A 21,559-nucleotide genomic window follows, 5' to 3' on the forward strand; every position below is an offset into this window, starting at 1 on the left:
ATTTCACACCCTTTTTTGGGTCAATTTTCGGTGTTGGTTTTCTTTTAAAATCGACACCGACCGACCGATGCACACCCTAGAGGTTTGTATCTATTTGGTCCCTACACTTTAAAAATGTCTAATAAGTTCCTAAGGTCTCGTTTGGTAACTGTTTCGTTTTTTAGTTTTAGTTTTTAAATATTTAGCCTATTTTCTTACATCTTTCAATATTTTGCATCTTTCTTAAGTATAAGAATTGGATTCTTAGTCAAATTTCAAAAACAAAAATAAGTTTTTAGAAACTACTTTTTTAATTCTCAAAATTTAGCTTGGTTTTTAAAAATATGGGTAAATAATAGATAACAAAACAAGAAATCTAGAAATAGTAGAAGCGTTTGTAGGCTTAATTTCAAAAAAAAAAAAAAATCATAAGTTACTAAATAAGACTTAAACTTTCATTTTTGTATTTAATAGATCCCTAAAATCTAATAGGTTCTACATATCAACATATTTTTATAAAATTAATTGATGTATAGATATAAATTTGAATTTTCTGTTTAACGGAACTCCAAACTTTCAATTTTGTATTCAGCAAATTCATTAAAAATTTTAAAAACTCAAGGAATAAATTTATAATTTTGAAAATTTAAGGATTAAATAGGTATAAATGTCAAACTTTAGTAACTAAATGTGTAGTTAAATAAAGAAAAGGTGTTATCACTTTACACTTTTTAATATTTCTTAAATAAATTAAAAAATTAAAGAAACAATGAATATATTTATAGTAGATAGTTATAGGAAAGTGATATTTTTGTATTCTCGTTGACGTAATTGTTCGTAAGAATTGTCCTTTTAGTTGTGTGTTTTTGAAAATTATATTTGTTTTCAAACTATTATTTTTATTGGGTAAGTTTTTCACCTTCTTTAAAAATACATTTAGATTTTAAGGAAAATTTAAAAACAAACCAACTTTTTTAAAACTATTTTCGGTTTTTTAGTTTTTAAAAATTTAACTTGATTTTTTAAAACGTATTTGTAAGTAACAAAGCAAGAAAAGTGTTGGTAAAAGTAGTGATTGTAACCTAAATTTTCAAAATTACAAAACTTAAAACAAAATAGATATTGAACAAGACTTTAATTTAAAGTTTAGTTGATAACAATTTAATCTTCACAGTTTAAAATTTGTAATGATGTTAGTCTCTATTGTGAAACATATTATAAAAATATATTTGAGTTCTTATGTATCTTGATAAAGTAATAAATCGTTACATACAATACTTTTGATGAGTTTTATTTTATGGACTAAAGTATTACATATTAACCATGAAAACTTAAATCTTACAAACTAAAGTCAAGGGTATAAATTGTTATTAAATTAAAAGTATGTGGACAAAATCGTTATAAACTATAGTTCAAGTACTAAATTGTTATTAGATTAAAAGTGTCTTTTTTAACTTCTAAATAATCAATTTTTAAATATAATATTTGTTTTCAACCCTATTATGAATTGTGATATCTCACTAATTGTGCAGATAACCAGTTCTATGCATGTAGAATCTCTCTGTACAATCTTGAAGAAAATGATCTACAAATTACATGATCTTTTAACTGGAAAGAATCTGATATGATCAAAGTATAAGCTGAGCATAGTGGCACCTGTACTAAGATGGCTAAAACAGTTGCCAGGCTATTTACATAAAAATGCATACTTACTGGTTAACTAAAATTGCAAAAGATTCCTCACAATTTTGATTTCCTAAGAAATGTAGAAAATATGCAATTACCTAACTCGTAGTATCATGGTTCTTTCGTTCCAGATTTTCAAAGACTGTTTTTGAGCATAGGAAGGCTATGGACCAAATGAGAAAAAATTGCCAAAGAATCAAAGAATCTTTTAAGCTTTCTTAGTACTGTTGGATTTAGAGTCAACGCGAACTGTCTTGTTTGAGAAGCAATGGCGAACACGGACTTGGTGACTGAATGATCGAGTCGAGCAACTTCCTTGTACAGTGACAGTTAACATAACTTCCTTGTCTCGTGTGTCTTCGCACCACCAGTTTTGTGGGATGCCATCAACAAACTCTTCAAGGGTGTGGGATTCTTCATGGTGTACCGATATCTCTACAGATTGCTCAGGTTTAATTATTCCTGCAGCTGGTGTTACCTGCACAATTAGAAATAACACACGAGTAAGAGAAATATCAAAGGGAAGAAAGGCTCCTTGTGATATGCACAACCATTTACTCTAACTGCACGTCATATTTCAGAAGGGAACCCACAAAACTATCTAAGAAAAAATCCTTGGCAGGATCCTAATGCATTGGAGCTGGCTGCTTTAAATGTAAAGGAAACCAACCCAACCATATCTATAATTTGTATCATTAATATCCAGCTACGTGGGGTTTAAGCCTCCTAAAACTTAGTTGCATGCTTGACATAGAAACAATAAAACTTATGATCATAAATCATGCAATACTCAGCTGGAAATCGGATAAAGAAATAGTGTGTTTATCAGGCATGATTATAAAATCCTCCACAAAATTCAGCAAGTTTTCCTTTAATCCTCTAGATAGGGAGAAGATTGATCCTAAACAAATTTTGATTTAACGAGGGAAGAACAGTCCGAAACCAAATTTCTAATAAGCTGTTACCTTACGTCTTTATTCTTTCTCTAAACAGATATATGGTACCTAGGCCATTAATAATTTGCAAGCATTTACATTTAACCTGAAGGAAATAAGACAATACCTCAAGCCACCGAGGAAAGCCAAAGGCGCCTCTTGGATGATAATCACGCGTTTCACCTTCATCCTTGATTGAGGATTGACCTTCGCAGATTATACTAAAAGTAGCCTCATCTTTCACGCACTTATTGGTTATGTAGAAAACAGATGACTCCTGGTTTTGTAGAATTATAGTGTTGGTGCTGACAATGGTTTCCGGAATGTATAATAATTCTTCGAAAATAGATTTCACTTTCTCATTAGTTTTAATAATGTCCCCGAACTCTTTTCTCCTCACTGACCTATCAGCATGGGAAATCTGAATGTTGAATTTACATCTAACAGGTTTGTGATCACTGTCAGTCACTTCCATGCAGGCCTCGTACCTGGAGTGCATAAAAGTCTCAGAACCAAAAAAGAAAGTTATAGGAAACAAAAGAAAACTACTCAAAAAGCACACTCACAATAAAACAGATGATACTACAGGGCATTCTAAACTACTTTCTGATGCTGGAGTGAACCTATTGTCGCGATATATTACTCTGTCACACCAGGCAGGAATACGTTTCTTCTCGCCAGCATCATATCCTGGAACAGGTATGTGAAGAATTTTAACAAGTTTAACCACAGACAACAATGTGAACCTCTTGAGGGAATTATAGATCAGATTGATATATATGAATGAAACTGGCTGATTTTGTTCAAACCATGGAGACTTTCCCAATCCTATACTTAAATCCAAACCACTAATAGTTGGACAGATCTGTTTCTTTTCTTAGCCGTATACCTGCTAAGCCGGGCCGATGCCTTTCAAACTTGTATGTAGGAGGGAATCTAATGAGTGCCTCACGCATGCCTTGGAAAACTTTCCCATTTTTCATCTCAGCCCTAAGCTGATCCTTTTCTCTAAGCCAGTCAAAGCATCTCTGGGAAACAAAGTCTCGTGCTTCATCGTATGATATGCCAAAGAGCCGGTAATTGAAATCACCCAGAAACACAACCATGTCTGCATCAGATAACTCAGGTTTTGGTTCTTCAGGATTGACGGCAGCAACCTAAATACCAGAAAGAGATAAATATAGTGGATGGTAAAAAAGGCAAGGACGTAAAAAATGCTGCTGTATTAATCATCAAGACATACATTTGTAGCCCGAAGCGTATGAACAGAAGTTGAGACACCAGCTGCAATAGAGAGGGCCAACGGCAAGCCAGAAGAGTAAAGCAGCCAAAATAAATATGTGGAGAAGGCAAGAGAGCAAGACAAAAACAGGTATGGCACCATACCAGCTGCATTATTTAGAAGGCTAGATGAGCGGTTGAAGACCATGTTTCGATAGATGTGGTCAAAATCAGCATTTCGACGATTTACTGCTTCCAAGTGTGCAGCCAAGTGACAGTTCACAAAGCATATTATCCTATCATAGACTCTGATTCTCAAACCTACACCTCCCTGTTGGATCAGTTTTAGCCAAGTCATATACTGGAAATTAGTGAGCACGAGACTAAAAGAAGCTGTTCAATAATTTAAATATCTCATCTAACCAAAGCATTGCCATCTCAAAGGGAAAATGGAATGTCGCAAAATAAAATGATGCACCTAAAATATTCCAATACATCATCATTGTCATAGGACATCTCAAACAACAAGCTCTCTAACAATAACCCTGATGAGTAAAGTTATCAATACATGTCAACTTGATACATTTTCAAGGCTGCTTAATTATACTTCTTTTGAAGTTGAAGCATTCCACAAACATTCAGTTTCAGGGAACCTTCAAAGATGTCTTACAGTCGGATTTGATGGGCTTCAGGGCACTAAAAGCAGATTATTCAAGATATTATGATTAAGTAATTTTTATACATGAAAACTAACAAAAGTCTGAAAGATTAACAAACCTTATTACCGATCGCACGACCAAAACCACAGGGAACTGCTCCCGCATCAACATCTCCAACATGTGTTCTAAGATTTTTCTTCACCCTGACAGAAAATATCAGCATATGCAATTAGAAATGGTCCATACAAATAGAGTTAACAGAAAATTCCACTAAGCAGTACGATAAAACAGTTAACTTATTCTAGATGTTATAAAAGAATAATTACATCTAATGTTCAAATTACAGTGCTAACCAAAGAGAAATAAGCAAGCCAGCCAATTGCCTGGAACCCATGCGTTCAAAAGTTGTCCCTTCATCCAAGGCTTTTCCAATGGTATCAATCCACCATTGTCCTACCGCACTGCCTTCAAGTCCTACCTGCAGTTGAAATAATATTGTTAGGCAATAACCTTTTTTTTTCTTTTGCTTTTTCTTGCAAAGGGGGTAAAATTTGAATGACTGAAAATGTATGCATATGCAACTTAATAATGTAGTGTGTGTTTTTGCATGTTAGTTCCTCGACCGGTGAGAAACAAACATAGCTACAATGATATAGATTGTTTACAGCTAAGAAACAAAGAGAAAAGTGAGCAATACATACAAGTCATTAGACTAAAGTGAACTTCCTATTAGGATTTTGCATTTAGCAAGTTCCATCATAAAGAATTTGATTTCAAAATTTGGGTATTGCATCATCACAAGCTATACCAAAAATATCTCGAAGATTGAGCTTTCAGAAGCAAACAAATTGAGTTCATGAGTTAGTTAAAAGAAAACAGTTCTAACTTCTTCCTTTTAATGAAATTTCTGGTACGTAAATCCTGATCTTAAAAACATTGATGGTTAGAGACAAGCTTAACAATAATCAGACACCAATACACCATCAAAGAGTGCAGACGATCTTACAGTTTCTTTTGCAGCAGACATGGCAAGAAAACCTGCACCCATCTCTACTTCCTGCAATCCAACAACAACAATGCCAACATCCGAGACAGCAGAACCCAACCATGTCATCAGTGCTTCATGAGAGGCTCTTCCTTGTCCCACATTCCATGTGCCAACCAGCATTTTGACATTTTGTTTTCTTGTGTATGACCCCTCTCTGGCAGCCAGTTCTGTCCGTATTATGTTATCAATAGGTCCTGGAGAAGTCATGTTCCAGCCACGAATCCCACCATGGCTAGCCAAGCTATAAACATATCCTGCACCCACAGCCATTTTTAGCACAGGGCTACTGTGAGCAACCCATCCTGCAACTAGGTTCCCCTCAAGATCCACTATTTGGATAACTCCACTCACATAACCCACATACATCCGCGTCCCAAAGGCACAGAAGCACTGAACAGCATAAGGGTGGTGGTTAAAATCTTGCAACCGGTTACCATTTCCATCCCACTGCACTAACATGCCATTTGTACATCCACTCCAAATCATGCCATCCTTGGCCAGTATTAATGTCTCTACTCTCTTGATATCTTCTGTAAATGCCCCAGCTCCCTTTGCAACCCGACGAACAGCATCTGCAGCTCCCATTATGGCATTGCGAGACCTCTGGAGAAAGCCTTGTGGTTTTTCTTTTTTGGATGTGGAAACAAATTTTACTTTCATCTCATCTTCCACTGTTTGATCTTGAGGGGTTGTTAGCAAATCAACTCGAGTCTCAGTCTGACCATCTACACTAAAAACTTTAACAAGCTCCCTTGTTCGAGCATCCCTGTAGCATAAAAAAATTAGAATGAAGTTCATTTCTTTCTCCTCCCACACAATATGTAAGATCCCAAATGAAAGAAATGTGATAATAGGTCAGTTTGATTCATGATGCTTGGTTCACTTCTAAAATGCTCTATGAAGACTAATTTTGCAGCAATTATGAAACAATAAGAAAATTGTACTTCCCTAACAGGAGAAAGAAAGCCGTTGGACAAATACTTAGCATGTTCCTCTCTGTTCTTTTTTTTGGTGGTGGTGGTGGTGATAAAATGAGTTCTAAAAGTTACTTTAAATTTTATCACCTTTGAATGTCTAATGTATTCATTTTGGACTCTCTAAAATATGCTAAAAGATCCAGTCATACCTAAAATATTGAGCCATACCCAATGACAATTTCAGAGAAGCCACGGTGAGGTGAACATTTCCAGACGTATAATAGTTTAGAGGGCTTTTTCTTTCTTTCTTATGTGCAAACAGAATTCGAAGCTCTGACATTTGAATGGAGGATATAATGTCTTAACCAATTGAAGTATGTTTAAGTTGACAGCTTAGAGGGTTAGTTGAGTTGTGGTATATTGAAAAATGATGAAATATATCATTCACCTCACCCTGGTAAAATGATCACATTAAAGGTCGATGGTATGAATTATAACAACCATATTAATTCAAGAGTAAAAAAGTTATTTCCCCCAAATCTCTATTGATTATTTAAGATAATATTCACAAAAGTTTTAGGATTTGATATAACAATTGAACTATACAGAACTATATCTGAAGTGAACACCTACCACAGTGAGAAGGATAGGGCCCCAGCACACCAAACTTTGGCTTTAACATTATCAGATAACAAGCACTTTACGTCTTGAGAAGATATACTACAGACACCATTAACTGTTACTTGGCTCCTCAGGTCAATATATGACCTCTCTACAAGTAAAGCAGCCATATGCCTTTCCCCTGACGAAAGACATAGAGACTTTTCAATTGCTTCCCATGGCCAGACCTTAATAATACCACCCTCAGCACCTGACCACAGATCACCTGCGAAATCAAAATAAATACAGTATGTCAAAATCAGTAGGGGAGAAGTTGCTTGTAACTTGTAATACCTTTAAATCACATTGTTTGGTTCATACATGAATGTACTTCAATGAAAAGAGAAAAAGGATGGCGAGTGTTTTTTCTTGGATAAGAGGGTGGTGAGTGTTTTTTAAAGTTCGAGGCGCAATAAAGCACATCAGTCTTTTGGGGCTTAAGGCGCACTATATATAATATATACTACATTAAGAAGATAAAATATAGTTGAAGTGGAAATATGGGGAAAAAAATAAATTAAAATTTAAAAAAATGCATTTAGGCTAAATAAATTTTTTTTTATTAGTTAATAATAAAGGAAAACCCCTAATTATGACTATTTTTTTAAAATATTGAGCGTGCCTCAAAGCCAGGGCTTTCAGCCTTGGGACTTCACAAAAGGCGTGCGTTTGAGGCCTGCCTTATTCTGTGAGCCTCACCTTAAAGACTTGCACCTTGAGCCTAGGCGCACATAGGCATGCACCTGGAAGGGATTTTTATAACACACCATGGTGGTATTATGAATCTAAGATCTTCAAACCCAGTCTTCTCCACAGTAAAACTCACATTGAAGAAATCCCAGATGGGGTGTTGGCCCATTTAATTTCTCTTATTCCTGAACTCATCCCATCACTAAAATTGCCTGGTTTTTCTTAATCACGAAATTTCTAGGGCAAAGAAAATCGTACCACGGTAACATAGAAAAGAAATGAACAGTAATTTCCTAGGATGAAAAATTGCAAAACATATAGAATCAACAGTGAACTATTCAATAGTTAGTTTAGTTCAGACTTAGAACCCTCTCCTTTACCAATTCTATCATGCCTCTTTTGACTTTTCTTGGGAGAAAAACCGCTTACCATAAGCAGTTATGGTCATAGCAAGAACAGGACCACGATGGGCTTGCCATGAAAGCCCTTCCTTGAAAGGCATGTCATCCAAAGACTGATCCATCTTCCATGATCTGATCTTCCCATCCTTATGGCCACTCCAAACCAATCTGTTCCCATTGTCAACAATCAAACACATGGTGGGGGAGGTGTTGGTAGATTCATAAAAAGGGGCAGCGTCTTCATCGCCCCTTCTCACCCTCCCACCCAGTCCACTGCCAGCTTCATAAGCATTCTCAAAATTCCAGAACCGAACCCCACATTCCTGCCCTGCCCATAACTGCGTCTCTGTACACACAATATTCCTCAAGAATTTCCCTACCTGTGTCTCCCTCAATGGATGCGGCCTCAGCTCTAAGCACGTCGGCCGGCCAGGATGAACGGCGGCGCGAATCGGAACCTTGAAAACCCCAGTGGAGCCACCGCTGCCGACGAACTCCGCCAATGCCTGCGATTGGCGTGAATCATCGAAGCCTCCACCGCCGTCCATACAGAGATTCTGGTCCAATCTCTGGGAGGGAAATTCCTCACCTCCAATGGCCGACGTGGTTGAATAGGGAAGGAATTCATCATCAGAAGAATCGTAGTAAGCATCCATAACTTTGGGAATCTGGTCCTCATCCAAACTATGCTTGCGAATCTGGTGACGCTTCTGATCGGAAGCAGCTCGGAGCTGCTGGCTGTAAGAATGGGATTTCCGAGGAGGAGGGACGGAGCTCAACCCCGCCAACGCCTCCCGTTCATCGTCTTCAATCCGATCGTCCATGAAAGGGGTGGAAAGAAAGGTGGATTAGAGGAGAAATGGGGAAATGGGTATGAGTGAAAATGCGAAGAATGAAAGATTCTTGTTGATTGAGAATGGGAAATGGGACAAGGGGGGAAACGGGAGATGATCCGAAAGAGAAGGAAGAGAGAGAGAGAGAAGAACTGTTGAAATAGAACCATGGAAAATGGAAGAGGAAATTGAACGATTCTGCAGAAAAGGAAACAGGAAGAGCGGGAAGCAAGGCGAAGCATTACAGAATTCTTTGGACATTATTGCTTTGCTTTCACCAACTCACCGGAACCACCTCCATTCTTGTCATCACCTTCATCCATTTTCTTACAGTAATTTAATTATTTAAATTAATAAATAAATATCTTATATTTTTTAAACAAATTAAAATCTATATTATTTCTATTATATTCACGTAATGACATTTTGTTACTTTTTAGAAATATTGATTTGTCCAGTGACATTTTGTTATCTTTTTAATGATATAATAGGAATATTGATTTGTCCACTCATATCGATGTTCAATTCATGAAAAATTAAAAGAAAAAAAAAAACTCATGAAAATAAAAGAAATGTCACATGTCAACAAAAATTAGTCTTTCATGTTTTTTTTTTTTTTTAAATCTTATTTTAGTTCCTAAACTTTGAATCTTATTTTATTTTGGTTTGTTAACTTTCAAAAACGCCAATTCTAGTCCCGAAACTTTTAAAAAGTGTTTGCTTTGGTTCTTGCTATTAATATTCTATTAATTATTCAACATAAATGTTAAATGATTTGTATTTTTTGATGACTAAGATTGTCAATAAGTTAGTCATGACTCATGCTAAAAAAATTTAAGGTTTCAATTTTGAATTAGGTGGTATAGAGATTTTCTATAGGGTCAAAACTCATTTTGTGTCCAAGATTTTGGTCGTTCACTATTTTGGTACGTTGGTTGCTAATATTTTATTTCAACTTTCATCTTGCTCAACTCATGTTAGATGCAATTTCATCTTTAAACGTATTTTATCTTTAAAATGTTCACATAATCTTAACAGTAATGACTAAAATAAACTTTTTCTTAAGTTTAAGAACTAAAAAGATGTTTTTTAAAGTTTAAAAACCAAAATAAAACAGGGTTCAAAGTTCAACGATGAAAATAGGATTTAAATATTTTTTTTATTAAAATTTTGATTTAGCTATTTTTTTTCTTTTTCTTTTTTTTTTGGTTAAAAAAACTGCCTAAACGGTCTTGATAGCAATAATCTAGTCTTAAAATTCTATAGGATAACCATTTACTTTAAAAATGGTAACAATTTTTATTAGATAATAACTTAGTATATAGTTTATAAACATATTTGTTACTTGATTAAATCATTAGTCTACATACGTAAGAATTCTCACTAAGGGGGCATCTGACCCCCAAATTGAGTTGGGTTGGGTGGATAAAAGAAAGCTACATATTTTTTGGTTCACCAATAATTAAAGAGTTTTATTACCTTGTTATTCACGTTAACTCACATTTCTCATTTTGTTATTCACATCAACTCCCCCAATTACTCATTTCTTATAATAATTAAACTCTACGTTTCAAATGCCTCCTAAATGTTTAACAATAGTTTTCATCACCAAAACTGAATTGTAATAAATATTAAAATATATAGACTAGATTATTAAAAAAGAATAGAAATATATAGACTAAATTATTACAAACTAAAATTTAAGGACTAAATTATCTCTTACCTAAAAATTTAGTTATGTAGTGCGTTCTTTTTTTTTTCCTAACATTATTCAGACTTAGTATTCAAATTGTTGGTTAATTATTATTTTGGTATATGAAGTAATCTTATCATTCCTTTTAATTTCTAAATTTTTTTGTTTTTCTTTTTATTTCAACAATAAATTGCGAGGTTATAATACCTTAATTAGTTAAGTTATATTTGAGTTAGTTTTTCAACTGATTTTTTTTTATATAATTTTCATAATGTATATTTTAATTTGAATAAATAGTCTTTTTTTAGTATAATAAATCATCTTTACTTTTATTTTTCTTTTAACAATATGATATGATAACTTTGATCTCAAGTTTATTTATTAACAAGTTAACATATGCCAATCTAAAAAAATGTTAATTTGAACATGTATTCAAATCAAAATTGTTAGAGCAAGAGTATTAAGTAAATAAATATTTTGTAGCTAAACAATACACCGAGAATCAAAATAATTAATTTAAGCCTCATAACAGTATGTACTATTTTCATTTCGAAAATTCAAAATTTTATCCCGATTTTTATTATTCTAAGAATGATCATTTTGATAAAGTTCAGAGACTTGTATCGACATGTATCTAAAAATAAATCATGTAGTTTGGAAGTTATATAAAATGGTTCTTGATTTGCCTTTTTTCTATCTTTTTTTGATAAATTTGTACTTGATTTGCCTTTTTTCTGTCTTTTTTTGATAAATTTGTATGCTACAAATTCGAACAGCTAATCTAAAGGTTGATAATATAAGTTTTATGTCAGTTGAATTCAAGAGTATAAGTTATACTCTCGTAGAAGTTGAAATCAATTTTTTAGTATAATTGAGGATGAGGGGATCCAAACCACACACCTCTTTGTCACTAATACATGTTGGGTTATACTCATTTTAATATTTGCACAAACCAAATTGAACTCTATTACTTTATCAACTTAGAGCAAAGACAATGAAAAACTAAAGAGATGCACATGTTTATGAGGTCAATTATATACATCATATACGACATGAATATAGTTCAACTGACATAAAACTTGTATTATTGACCTTATATATATGTATGATGTACATTCGCTTTAGTCAGATAGTCTCTTAAAAAGGAATACTTTAAAATTTATAGGAAAATTCTTCCAACAAACTCTCCAATGTATAGAATTTAGTATTCTACACCAAAAGAATCCAAAATTACTTTGTTCGTTTTTCAGTCAACCTCTTGATTACACATTTTTACAAGGAGGGATAAAAAAAAATATACATATAATAACCTTTTAATCTAATAATTTAGAGAATTTTGAGGGAAAAATTTTAAAATCTAACATTTAATATCATTTTTTAATTTACGATAAGCCAGGACGAGACCTCCTTGAAGGAACTCTTATACAAGAATACCTATGAGCGGAAGCCGATATTTCCAATTTATTGTGACAGAATTTTCACATATACATTCACACATACAAATATGCATTCAACAACTAAATTACTGAGCATGTTTTCAGATAAATAACACAGAAAACGAGGACTTACCAGTTGAAGACTTTCTTCAGAACAAAACTCGTTCTCACGCGAACAGACTCCTTGCGCTCTCACTCGAAAAGTAAGCTAACGTTCAGCACCACTCCAGTCATCTATCACGAACGGCTTCACATGAACAGCAGGAAATGGGGACGACACCACCACTTGGAGCCCTTAGTATTCTCGGAGTGAGAATCCAAAATGTAGGCTTTGTTCGAATTTGGTAGAGGTGAGGAGAAAAGGCAATCGTGTACAACGATCAAGCAAGTAGGGGAAGGCAACGGCTATCATATAGTCAAGATGCTTAATCGTTTAGGCGAGGCACACGATCGTGTAGGAAAAACTAGGCGATCGTCTATATGATCGTTTAGTGAAGCTCAAGCGCCAAGCGATCACTTAGGAAAAGGTGGGCGATCGTTTAGAAAAGCGCGCGCCGTGAACGATCGTTTAGTAAACTAATGCACTATTGTATAAGCTCTGAATTACTAAGTGATTTAATGCTAACACCTCGTGAACAATTTTTGCGTGTCTTTTTTGATCTCTTTGCAAAATGAAAATAAATTTCATTTTATTCTTCAGTTACGAAAACCGAATTGAACTCCCACTAATGCGTGGTTATGGAGAAAACTTCGGGCAATTATCCCATAACTGTCCAATTAATAAAATAATACACATTATATTCATAACCTATAGTTTGATATCATATATCAACCACAATGTTTTCTCCTCTATTTGATATAAATCATATTTATATCCAATTTCCTCTAAATTAATGTATCTCATACATTTAGTCAAGAACGCGGGGATATAGCAAGTAAGCAGCAGGGGCGATTTAAGCAATGACGAAGGCTTGGGACCTTGAATGGTGACTACAACTCAATTTTGGCTTTTCCCTCCACCATGTGAACTAAGCCCAGGGGATGATCGAGGATTGAAGGTCTGGAATTGTGACTGGGAGCACGATATCGATGACCGTCTGCGGCATTTCCGTGTGCTCAGACGTGATCTGATACGCTTTCCTCTTCATCCACTGAGTGCTCGGGGGATAGAAAGCGGGTTGTCATCAAGCGTGACGAATTAATGTATCTCATACATTTAGTCAATCATATCATATATAATTAACCAGTTCAATTATATCATATATAATCGAACTCCCTCTTGTCAATTTTGAACATTTCAAACTGACCCCAAAACTAATTCCCAACTTGAATCCAAGCTATCAAGGGGACCTTATGGACCTATGGCTCAAAGCTCCAATGGTACGTAAATAGCTGACTAAACTCTTTAGCCACGAGATCCACCATCCGTTAACTGTCAGGCATTCCACTAAAGACCGATGGCTGAACTCTCCTTGCCATATATATATATATATATTTATGTGTCCATCGAATATAACCAATTATGAGTACGATAACCCTTTACAGATGCTCGTAAGTACAACTGGACCAATTTATCGTTTTGCTCCTGTAGTTACATCTTACTCCTTAAGCACCACTAATCCCTCTAATGAACAATACAACATAGTCCTACTATATGTGAACACCTCTCGGGCCAAGAGAAGGTGTGTGGCATCACATCGTTCAAGTCCCGGGATCAGTCCTTAAGGGAGCAATCTATCTACTTACCCCTGCTTCGAGGAAGGAGTAAATTCCATCTTGTGTAGATGAGTTCCCAACTCCTAAATCAGACGAATCCCCAAAGTGATAGGTTTGAGTCGGGGAACTGGCCACTCGCATCCATGCAAATCAAAGGACAGCCTTCAATGGCAGAAGTTCCTAACTCACTTAGGATTGAGGTCATGTTATATATAGTCATCCTAGTGAAGTGTGGTCTCTGTCATGAATGACATTATATAACGAGACATTAACACTTCGTGGTCAGGTCTTAGACAAACTCTTTGTATAAGACGCCCCCGCTCGCATGTCTCCACATGAATGATCAGGACCAGACCATTCGTGACAAATCACAATACTTGTAACCATTCCACAAAGCGGGCCGCATCTGTAGCGTTATCAGGATAAGGTTTCTCTCCTATATCCATATACTACAGACCATTTTGGTTATCACTTAAGACATGATCCACTTGTATGTTACCACATACATGCTTAAGTTACATAATGACAACCAGAGATTTTAGTTTATTGGTTTGTGGTAACACAAATAAAACATCAAATATGCAAAGTCAAGAAGTGAAATAAATATCATATATTATACATCACAAGTGTTCATATAAACTATATTTACAAACTACAGGACACAAAATTTTAGGGCATCATCCCCAACACTCCTTCCTTCCATCAATGATTAAAATATATGTTAGTTGATACACTCATATATGTACTAATATATCTGTGACTCATTATCCACATCAATATATGATTTAGTAGATATCCATGATATCTTATATCAATATCCATAAAATATAATGTATATCATCAATTAGTCACTAATATAAGAATATATACGCCAAAGTGAGATTAACTCAACGATAATTGACATGACTTTCCTCTCTAGAGATTGAAGGTTTGATCCCTCGTTCCGTAGTTGTTGTACTAAAAAATATAAATATATATTCTACTAATAAGATTTATAACTTATTTAGAGAATGAAATTACTTAATAAATTGGTCATGTGAAGGTCCTTATATTATCCAAAATATGTTTTTTACTAGTTTTGGATTATTTTATGAGCTTTTACGGATAATTTTGACTATTTTGCAGAATTTGCTGTCAACGCGCCCATGTTGCCGAAAGTTAATGTTCCTGCATCAAAACCCTAATTTTCATAATTTTGTCTAGTCATCCATAGTTGTTATTCTCTCAGTCCAATGTCATTTCTCAACATCAGATTTACTTGATAAACCCTCAAAGCATCATTTTCAACCTTCTCTAAACCAATTTGAATCTATAAAAGGATGGGAAGCTTCTTCTTTCAATCATCTTCTAAATTCATCCACCCTTTGATAAGATCTCACCCTCTCAGTCAGAAAACCATCAAGAATGAAAGTTCCTTTGAAAAATATTAGTTATAGGGTCATCCCTACCCCTGAAGATGTGTGTAGAGAGAGGACTCATCCTTGAAAAAGAAGAATCCACTCTAGGGAGAGATTAGGAGAATTAGAGTCGTTTCAAGGAGTTCTTTTATTGTATTTTTCAGCATTTTTCCTTTAGTTTATCTTTGCACTTTCCATTTCATCTTTTATTGTTTTGAACATTTATCTTATAATTATGGTTTATAATCTAATAAAATTCATTTATTTGTTCTTAATCATGAGCTAAATTCTCCATGGGGTTCAATTATGTGAATACCATGGGGTTTTATGGCTCGAGCAATGCTTGTACTTCATACCTTTTTTACTCGTGTATTTCCTTTGTTGAGTTTATAAATAAAAATTATAAGTCAAATTGGCCACTTAATTTAGAAATCTAGTTAAGTCTTAATGTTGAGAATGTTAGGATATAAACTGATTTTACAAAGGAATATGGGATTAAAAGCCCAAAAATATGATTGTCACGTAGCTTTAAAAATAAGGTACACCATATGATAAAGAAATTATATGAAATTAATCTAAGATCCAACTAACCAAAAAAAAAATATAGGCATTAGATGCTTAGGCTCCTAAAGAAACTTGACACAAGACCGAATAGGAAGCTTTCTATCCATGACTAAGTCCACTGTCTAGGTATGATGCGACCACATTGCCAAAGGCATATTTCCCTTTTGGTTTGAACGTAATTGTATCCATGTTCATCACTATTCGTTTACTATTTTTTAATCAACATTCAACCTAATCACTTTTTATTCACATTTGGTTTCTTTTTTATTACATCGATTGTTTTGCCTTAAAAGAATTTAAATTGGATATAGTCTCGTGGGATTCGACACTTGAAATACTCTAAAGTTTATTACTTCTTTAACATATACTTAGACCATATTTATTCTTATAATTATTAATCATACACAATTGGTCAATCAATGCATGTTATTCCTATGCCTCTTCTTGGTATCTTGTGGGCTTGGGTCTGCCCATGGACTTTAGGCCTTACCTTGAGCAGCTCTCAACAAATATCATACATTGATATTATAATCTTTGTTTACACCTCATCATTTATAGAGTTCAAAGTATCAGAAAATAAAAACAAGATATTTAAAAATATAAAGATGAAAATTTAAATAAACCACAATTATTTGATGACCAAAATAAAAAAAAATGTAAATATATAAATAAACCGTACTTTAAATTCTATATAAAGAAAATTAAGGGCCGATTTGGAATTGCTGTTGGATGAGTCAAAAGTAATTATAAAAGTATCTTGACAACTTGACATGTTCGTGAATGATTTTGAAATAGTTAAAATCAATATTATCGTGTTAAAAATCATTTTGAAGTATCTATTCGTTTAGAATTAATGTTTGAATTTTAAACTTCTATCCACGATTCATTTACCAAACATAAACATTTATTTTTTTCAAATGTAAAATATACAAAATTACTTAATATTACATTTGATTTTTCTAAAAATATGGTTATCAAGAATTAGTTTAAAAGCTATCAAGAATAAACTTCCCATACATCTCATAAGAGATAATAGATATTCAAGAACAAAGACAAGGACCGAACGTGTGTGCAACTTTTGTTTTCTTTCCTTTTTAAAAAAAAAAAAATCCCACAATTTGCCTGTCCAAAACGCCTTTAATCTCTTTTCTACGACGTCGTTTATTCTTTTTTTTTTTAAAATAATAATAATAATTTTTTATTTTTTTTAGAGGATATTCGATTTAGCATCATTGCTCATCATTATAAAGTACGAATCCTTTACTTTTTCTATTAAAAAGAAAATTAATTTAAGAAAATCGAATAATAACACTGAATTTCACAAAAACTTGAACTTGGGCCTTGTGGATCATCTTAGAAAGTCGAGCCTCCTGGAAGTTACTTAAATTTTGTTTAAAGCGATATATCATTTTTATATTTGAGAAAAAAACACATTTTTAGTCCCTGAGTTTCTAGAAATAAGTAGAGATATATATAGGTTAAATTGGGTTGAGGATATTTTTTGGACGAATTCAAAAATTCGGGCTTATTGAATTGGCAATCCAAATGACCCAAATAAAGTTTCTAACTTAACCCTAAATTCGGGTTTGATTGGATTGGGTTGTCGGATTATAACTTATTTTTTATTTTTTATGAAAAATATGTAAATTTATATACAACACATCACTAATAACTAAAATCTCATAAAATTCAAATATTAAATATCAAATATCTATGATATTTATTGCAGACTTTAAACGAAGACAAATATTATAACAATTTTAAAAGAAAAATATTAAAAATTTACAAATTAATCAATATAAATTAATTATATATATATATAATTCGGGTTAGAATGGGCCAACCCAACATTTTTTTAGCTAACCAACAACCCAATAAAAATAGAAAAGTTCAATCCAACCCAACCCAAGAACAAAACTAACCCAACCCAATCTTTACATTTTGGGTCAGATAGTCCGGTTTGTTCAGGTTATCGGGTTATTTGAACACTCCTAGAAATAGGTGTGATTGATTCCTAAAATTTTAAATTAGTCATTTTGGTTTCCTAAGAAATAGGTTTAAGAGCGTAGTTCAACTGACATAATACTTGTACCATCGACTTCAAGGTTTGAGGTTCATTTCCCACACCCCACACTTTAATTATAATACCTTTCAAAAAAAAAAAAAATTAATTAAGAGGTCCCTTGCATTATATTTATCATTTTTTTTATTGTTTTAATTTATACTTGACATTTTAAAATTACAAACATTAAAATTAAAATTATCTCTCATCTCCCACTTTCCTTTTATTCCACAAAAAAAAATGGTAAAAAGAATTGGACAATTATAGAACTTGAAAACTCAAGTACTCTGACTATGGTGAACCCAGTCAGAAATTTGTTGAAAACAAAGCCATAGTAGAATTTTTGGAGGCGAAGAGATTGGTAATTGAGGAGGGCTTGGGCTATAGGGTATGCAATGATGAAGATTTTAAAGCCATTGTCGAGAAAGGAAGTCGTCGACGAGGCCAGTGCATACACAACCACCAATGCCATCGGAGGCTTCAAGGAGGAAAAAGATGTTTTTAGAACGAAGGTGAAGGGTGGGAGATGATAGATATTTTATTTTTAAAATGTCCAAATCTAAATTAAAATAATAAAAAAATGATAAATATAATGTGAGGGACCTCTTAAACCTATTTCTCAAAACTTCGGAACCAAAATGGCTAATTTAAAACGTTAGGATCAATCACACCTATTCCTGAATGTTGAATGAGAAATTTTGGACCGATCGCAAATTGCCATGTCATTTACTAAATTAATGACGAAATTTCAAATAATTGAAATCGAGACTAATTAGAAGTTGACATTTGTCTCAAATTAAAGTTGAAGACATAAATTGGCGAAGTCCGATGATGCCACATGTTTCCTTCATAACCGTTGGATTGAATAAAATTACTTCGGTCCAATTTGATATTATTTTTTGGGCTAAAAGTCCAATTTAGCCCATAAATAGACTTAATTTGACCAAAATGTCAAATAAGGCCCAAATCCAATTAATCAGACCCATGGACCGACCAAGCCTAAACCCATGAAGTCCAGCAGAGAACTCTATAAATAGAGGAGTTCTCCTCATTTGTGAGGGTCAGCAATTCTATACTCCAGAGAGCTTATAGAGAATTCTTTACAATCTCCTTGACTCTTGAAGCTGACCACACCTAAAGACTGAAGTCCTTCGAAGATACAAGAATTCTGAAGACTGAAGTCCTTCGAAGATACAAGCATCCTGAAGACTGAAGTCCTTTGAAGATGCAAGCATTCTGAAGACAGAAGTCCTTTGAAGATGCAAGCATTCTGAAGACAGAAGTCCTTTGAAGACAGAAGTCCTTTGAAGATACAAACAATTCTACATTTAGAGAGTCCAAAGAGAATTCATCAACAAGCAGAAGACTTCCAAGACTCCTAAAGCTGCACTCTTAGAAGATAGAAGACCCTTAAAGACTGAAGTCCTTCAGAGATACAAGTATTCTTCTAAGACTTTAACTCCACGATCCTCACGCGCTTCGCATCCTCAATTCAAGCGTACATATTTATCTGAGAGAGAATCAGAGGATCAAGTACTAGAGATCGAACCACATCGCATCAAATCAACTTCAACATCAACACCAACTTAAGTTCAACTCTACGAAACAAGTTTCTCCGAAAGCCTTGTACGAACACTGATCATCCAAGAAGATCAACAAGCCCAAAGGTTGATCACCCAAAAAGATCAACAAGCCCAAAGGCCGATCTTCCAAGAAAATCAACAAGTCTAAAGACCGATCCTCCATGAAGATCATCAAGCCCAAAGGCCGATCATCCAAGAAGATCATCAAGCCTAAAGGTCGATCATCCAAGAAGATCAACAAGCCCAAAGGTCGATCACCCAAGAAGATCAACAAACCCAAAGGCCGATCACCCAAGAAGATCAATAAGCCCAAAGGCCGATCACCCAAGAAGATCAACTAGCTTAAAGTTTATAGTTTATTTTGAAAGCATCAAAATACTCATTTTGCTTTCTATTGAAATCTCGTGCGAACAAATTGGCACGCCCAGTAGGACATCTCTACCTCTCATTTCTTTTTCGTCATCCAAGTCCATAAACCTACAAATGGCACCAAAGAAAGTTATATTCAAAGCTACCGTCACGAGCGATACTTACATAAGCTCTGTCATCACAGAAAAACTAATGGAATCTACTAAAGGCGGGATTGTTATTAGAGAAAATCCATTGTTTGAAAACTATGCTTCTGCTACTGATCTATCAGAGAAAGAATCACATTTTGATGTAGTGTCTGTCATAATGACTGACGTAACGACTGAGTCGACCATGGCAGAGATGGAGATAAAGATAAATCTCCTAATGAAGGTTGTAGAGGAGCGAGATCATGAAATTGCTACTTTAAGAGATCAGATATAGGCTCGAGATACTACTGAGTCAAGTCAATCTCCAACTACAAAAGCTAATGACAAAGGAAAGACTGTCTTGCAGGAAAGTCAGTCATCACAATCCACCTCTGTGGCCTCCCTGTCAGTTCAACAGCTCCAGGATATGATCACAAACTCCATAAAAGCTTAGTACGGAGGACCGTTGCAAATTTCCTTTATGTACTCCAAGTCATACACCAAGAGAATCGACAACCTGAGAATGCCAGCTGGGTATCAACCTCCAAAGTTCCAGTAGTTCGATGGAAAGGGCAATTCAAAACAACATGTTGCACACTTCATTGAAACCTGTGAAAATGCAGAAACCAGAGGAGATCAGCTAGTCAAGCAGTTCGTTCGTACCTTGAAAGGAAATGCTTTCGATTGGTATACTGATTTGGAGCTAAAAGTGATTGACAGTTGGGAACAGCTAGAAAGGGAGTTCCTGAATCACTTTTACAGTACAAGGCGTACTGTTAGCATGATGGAGCTAACGAACAGCAAACAATGGAAGGGAGAGACAGTCATCGATTACATCAACCGATGGAAAGCTTTAAGTTTGGATTGTAAAGATAGGCTCACTGAATTTTCTGCAGTGGAGATGTGCACTCAAGGCATGCACTGGGAGCTTCTCTACATCCTACAAGGGATAAAACCTCGTACGCTTAAGGAGCTGGCAACACGCGCTCATGATATGGAGCTAAGCATCGTCAACAGGGGAACTAAAGATTTCCTAGTCCCTGAAGGGAGAAAATACAAGAATGAAGCCAAGGGCACTGAAAAGATCGTGGATAGTGCCACAAAATAATCTATGGTCGTTCATGTGACCCCGTTGAAATTTTCTTCTAAAGGAAAACAAACAAAATTTGAAAGAAGGCACAATGAGGGCGAGAAACATCATCCAACTCTTAAAGAAATACAAGAGAAGGTTTATCCATTCCCTGACTCTGATGTAGCAGATATGTTGGAGCAACTGCTAGAAAAGCAACTTATTCAACTGCCGGAATGTAAGCGGTCGGAACAAGCACGAAAAGTAGATGATCCTAACTACTACAAGTATCATTAAGTTGTTAGTCACCTAGATGAAAGGTGCTTCGTGCTGAAGGAACGAATTCTGAAGTTGGCTCATGAAAAGAAGATTGAGCTAGATTTGGATGAAGTAGCTCAGACAAATTACGCTATAGTAGCGACGACTTCAAGTGTTCCAACATTGTCTGTGTCCCATGCTCAAAGACAAAGTCTGATCTAGGTCGGAGCCTTTGAGCCTATAATTGTTTGATTC

General features: G+C 34.6%; 1 protein-coding gene across 4 annotated transcripts; it reads right to left on the reverse strand.

Annotated features, from left to right (window-relative positions):
* Positions 1–1,550: 1,550 nt before the first annotated feature.
* Positions 1,551–9,466, reverse strand: LOC120081596 (type I inositol polyphosphate 5-phosphatase 12). Of its 4 annotated transcripts, XM_039036622.2 has the most exons (11): positions 8,225–9,466; positions 7,079–7,331; positions 5,487–6,294; positions 4,834–4,958; positions 4,599–4,683; positions 3,987–4,152; positions 3,844–3,884; positions 3,490–3,757; positions 3,167–3,290; positions 2,728–3,088; positions 1,551–2,143 (listed from the first exon to the last, which is right to left on the reverse strand). In XM_039036622.2, exons 1-11 carry the CDS (start codon positions 9,018–9,020, stop codon positions 1,874–1,876), a joined length of 3,297 nt encoding a protein of 1,098 aa, XP_038892550.1. In that variant the 5' UTR covers positions 9,021–9,466; the 3' UTR covers positions 1,551–1,873. The 4 variants fall into 4 exon arrangements, with proteins under 4 accessions (XP_038892550.1, XP_038892549.1, XP_090171740.1 ...); XM_039036621.2 differs by having other exon boundaries at positions 3,844–4,152; XM_090315614.1 differs by lacking the exon at positions 8,225–9,466 and adding an exon at positions 7,805–8,075 and having other exon boundaries at positions 3,844–4,152.
* Positions 9,467–21,559: the final 12,093 nt, after the last annotated feature.

The sequence above is a fragment of the Benincasa hispida genome, chromosome 7, assembly GCF_027475165.1.
Source record: "Benincasa hispida cultivar pf3 chromosome 7, pf3_genome.v1.1, whole genome shotgun sequence".
Classification (NCBI taxonomy): domain Eukaryota; kingdom Viridiplantae; phylum Streptophyta; class Magnoliopsida; order Cucurbitales; family Cucurbitaceae; genus Benincasa; species Benincasa hispida.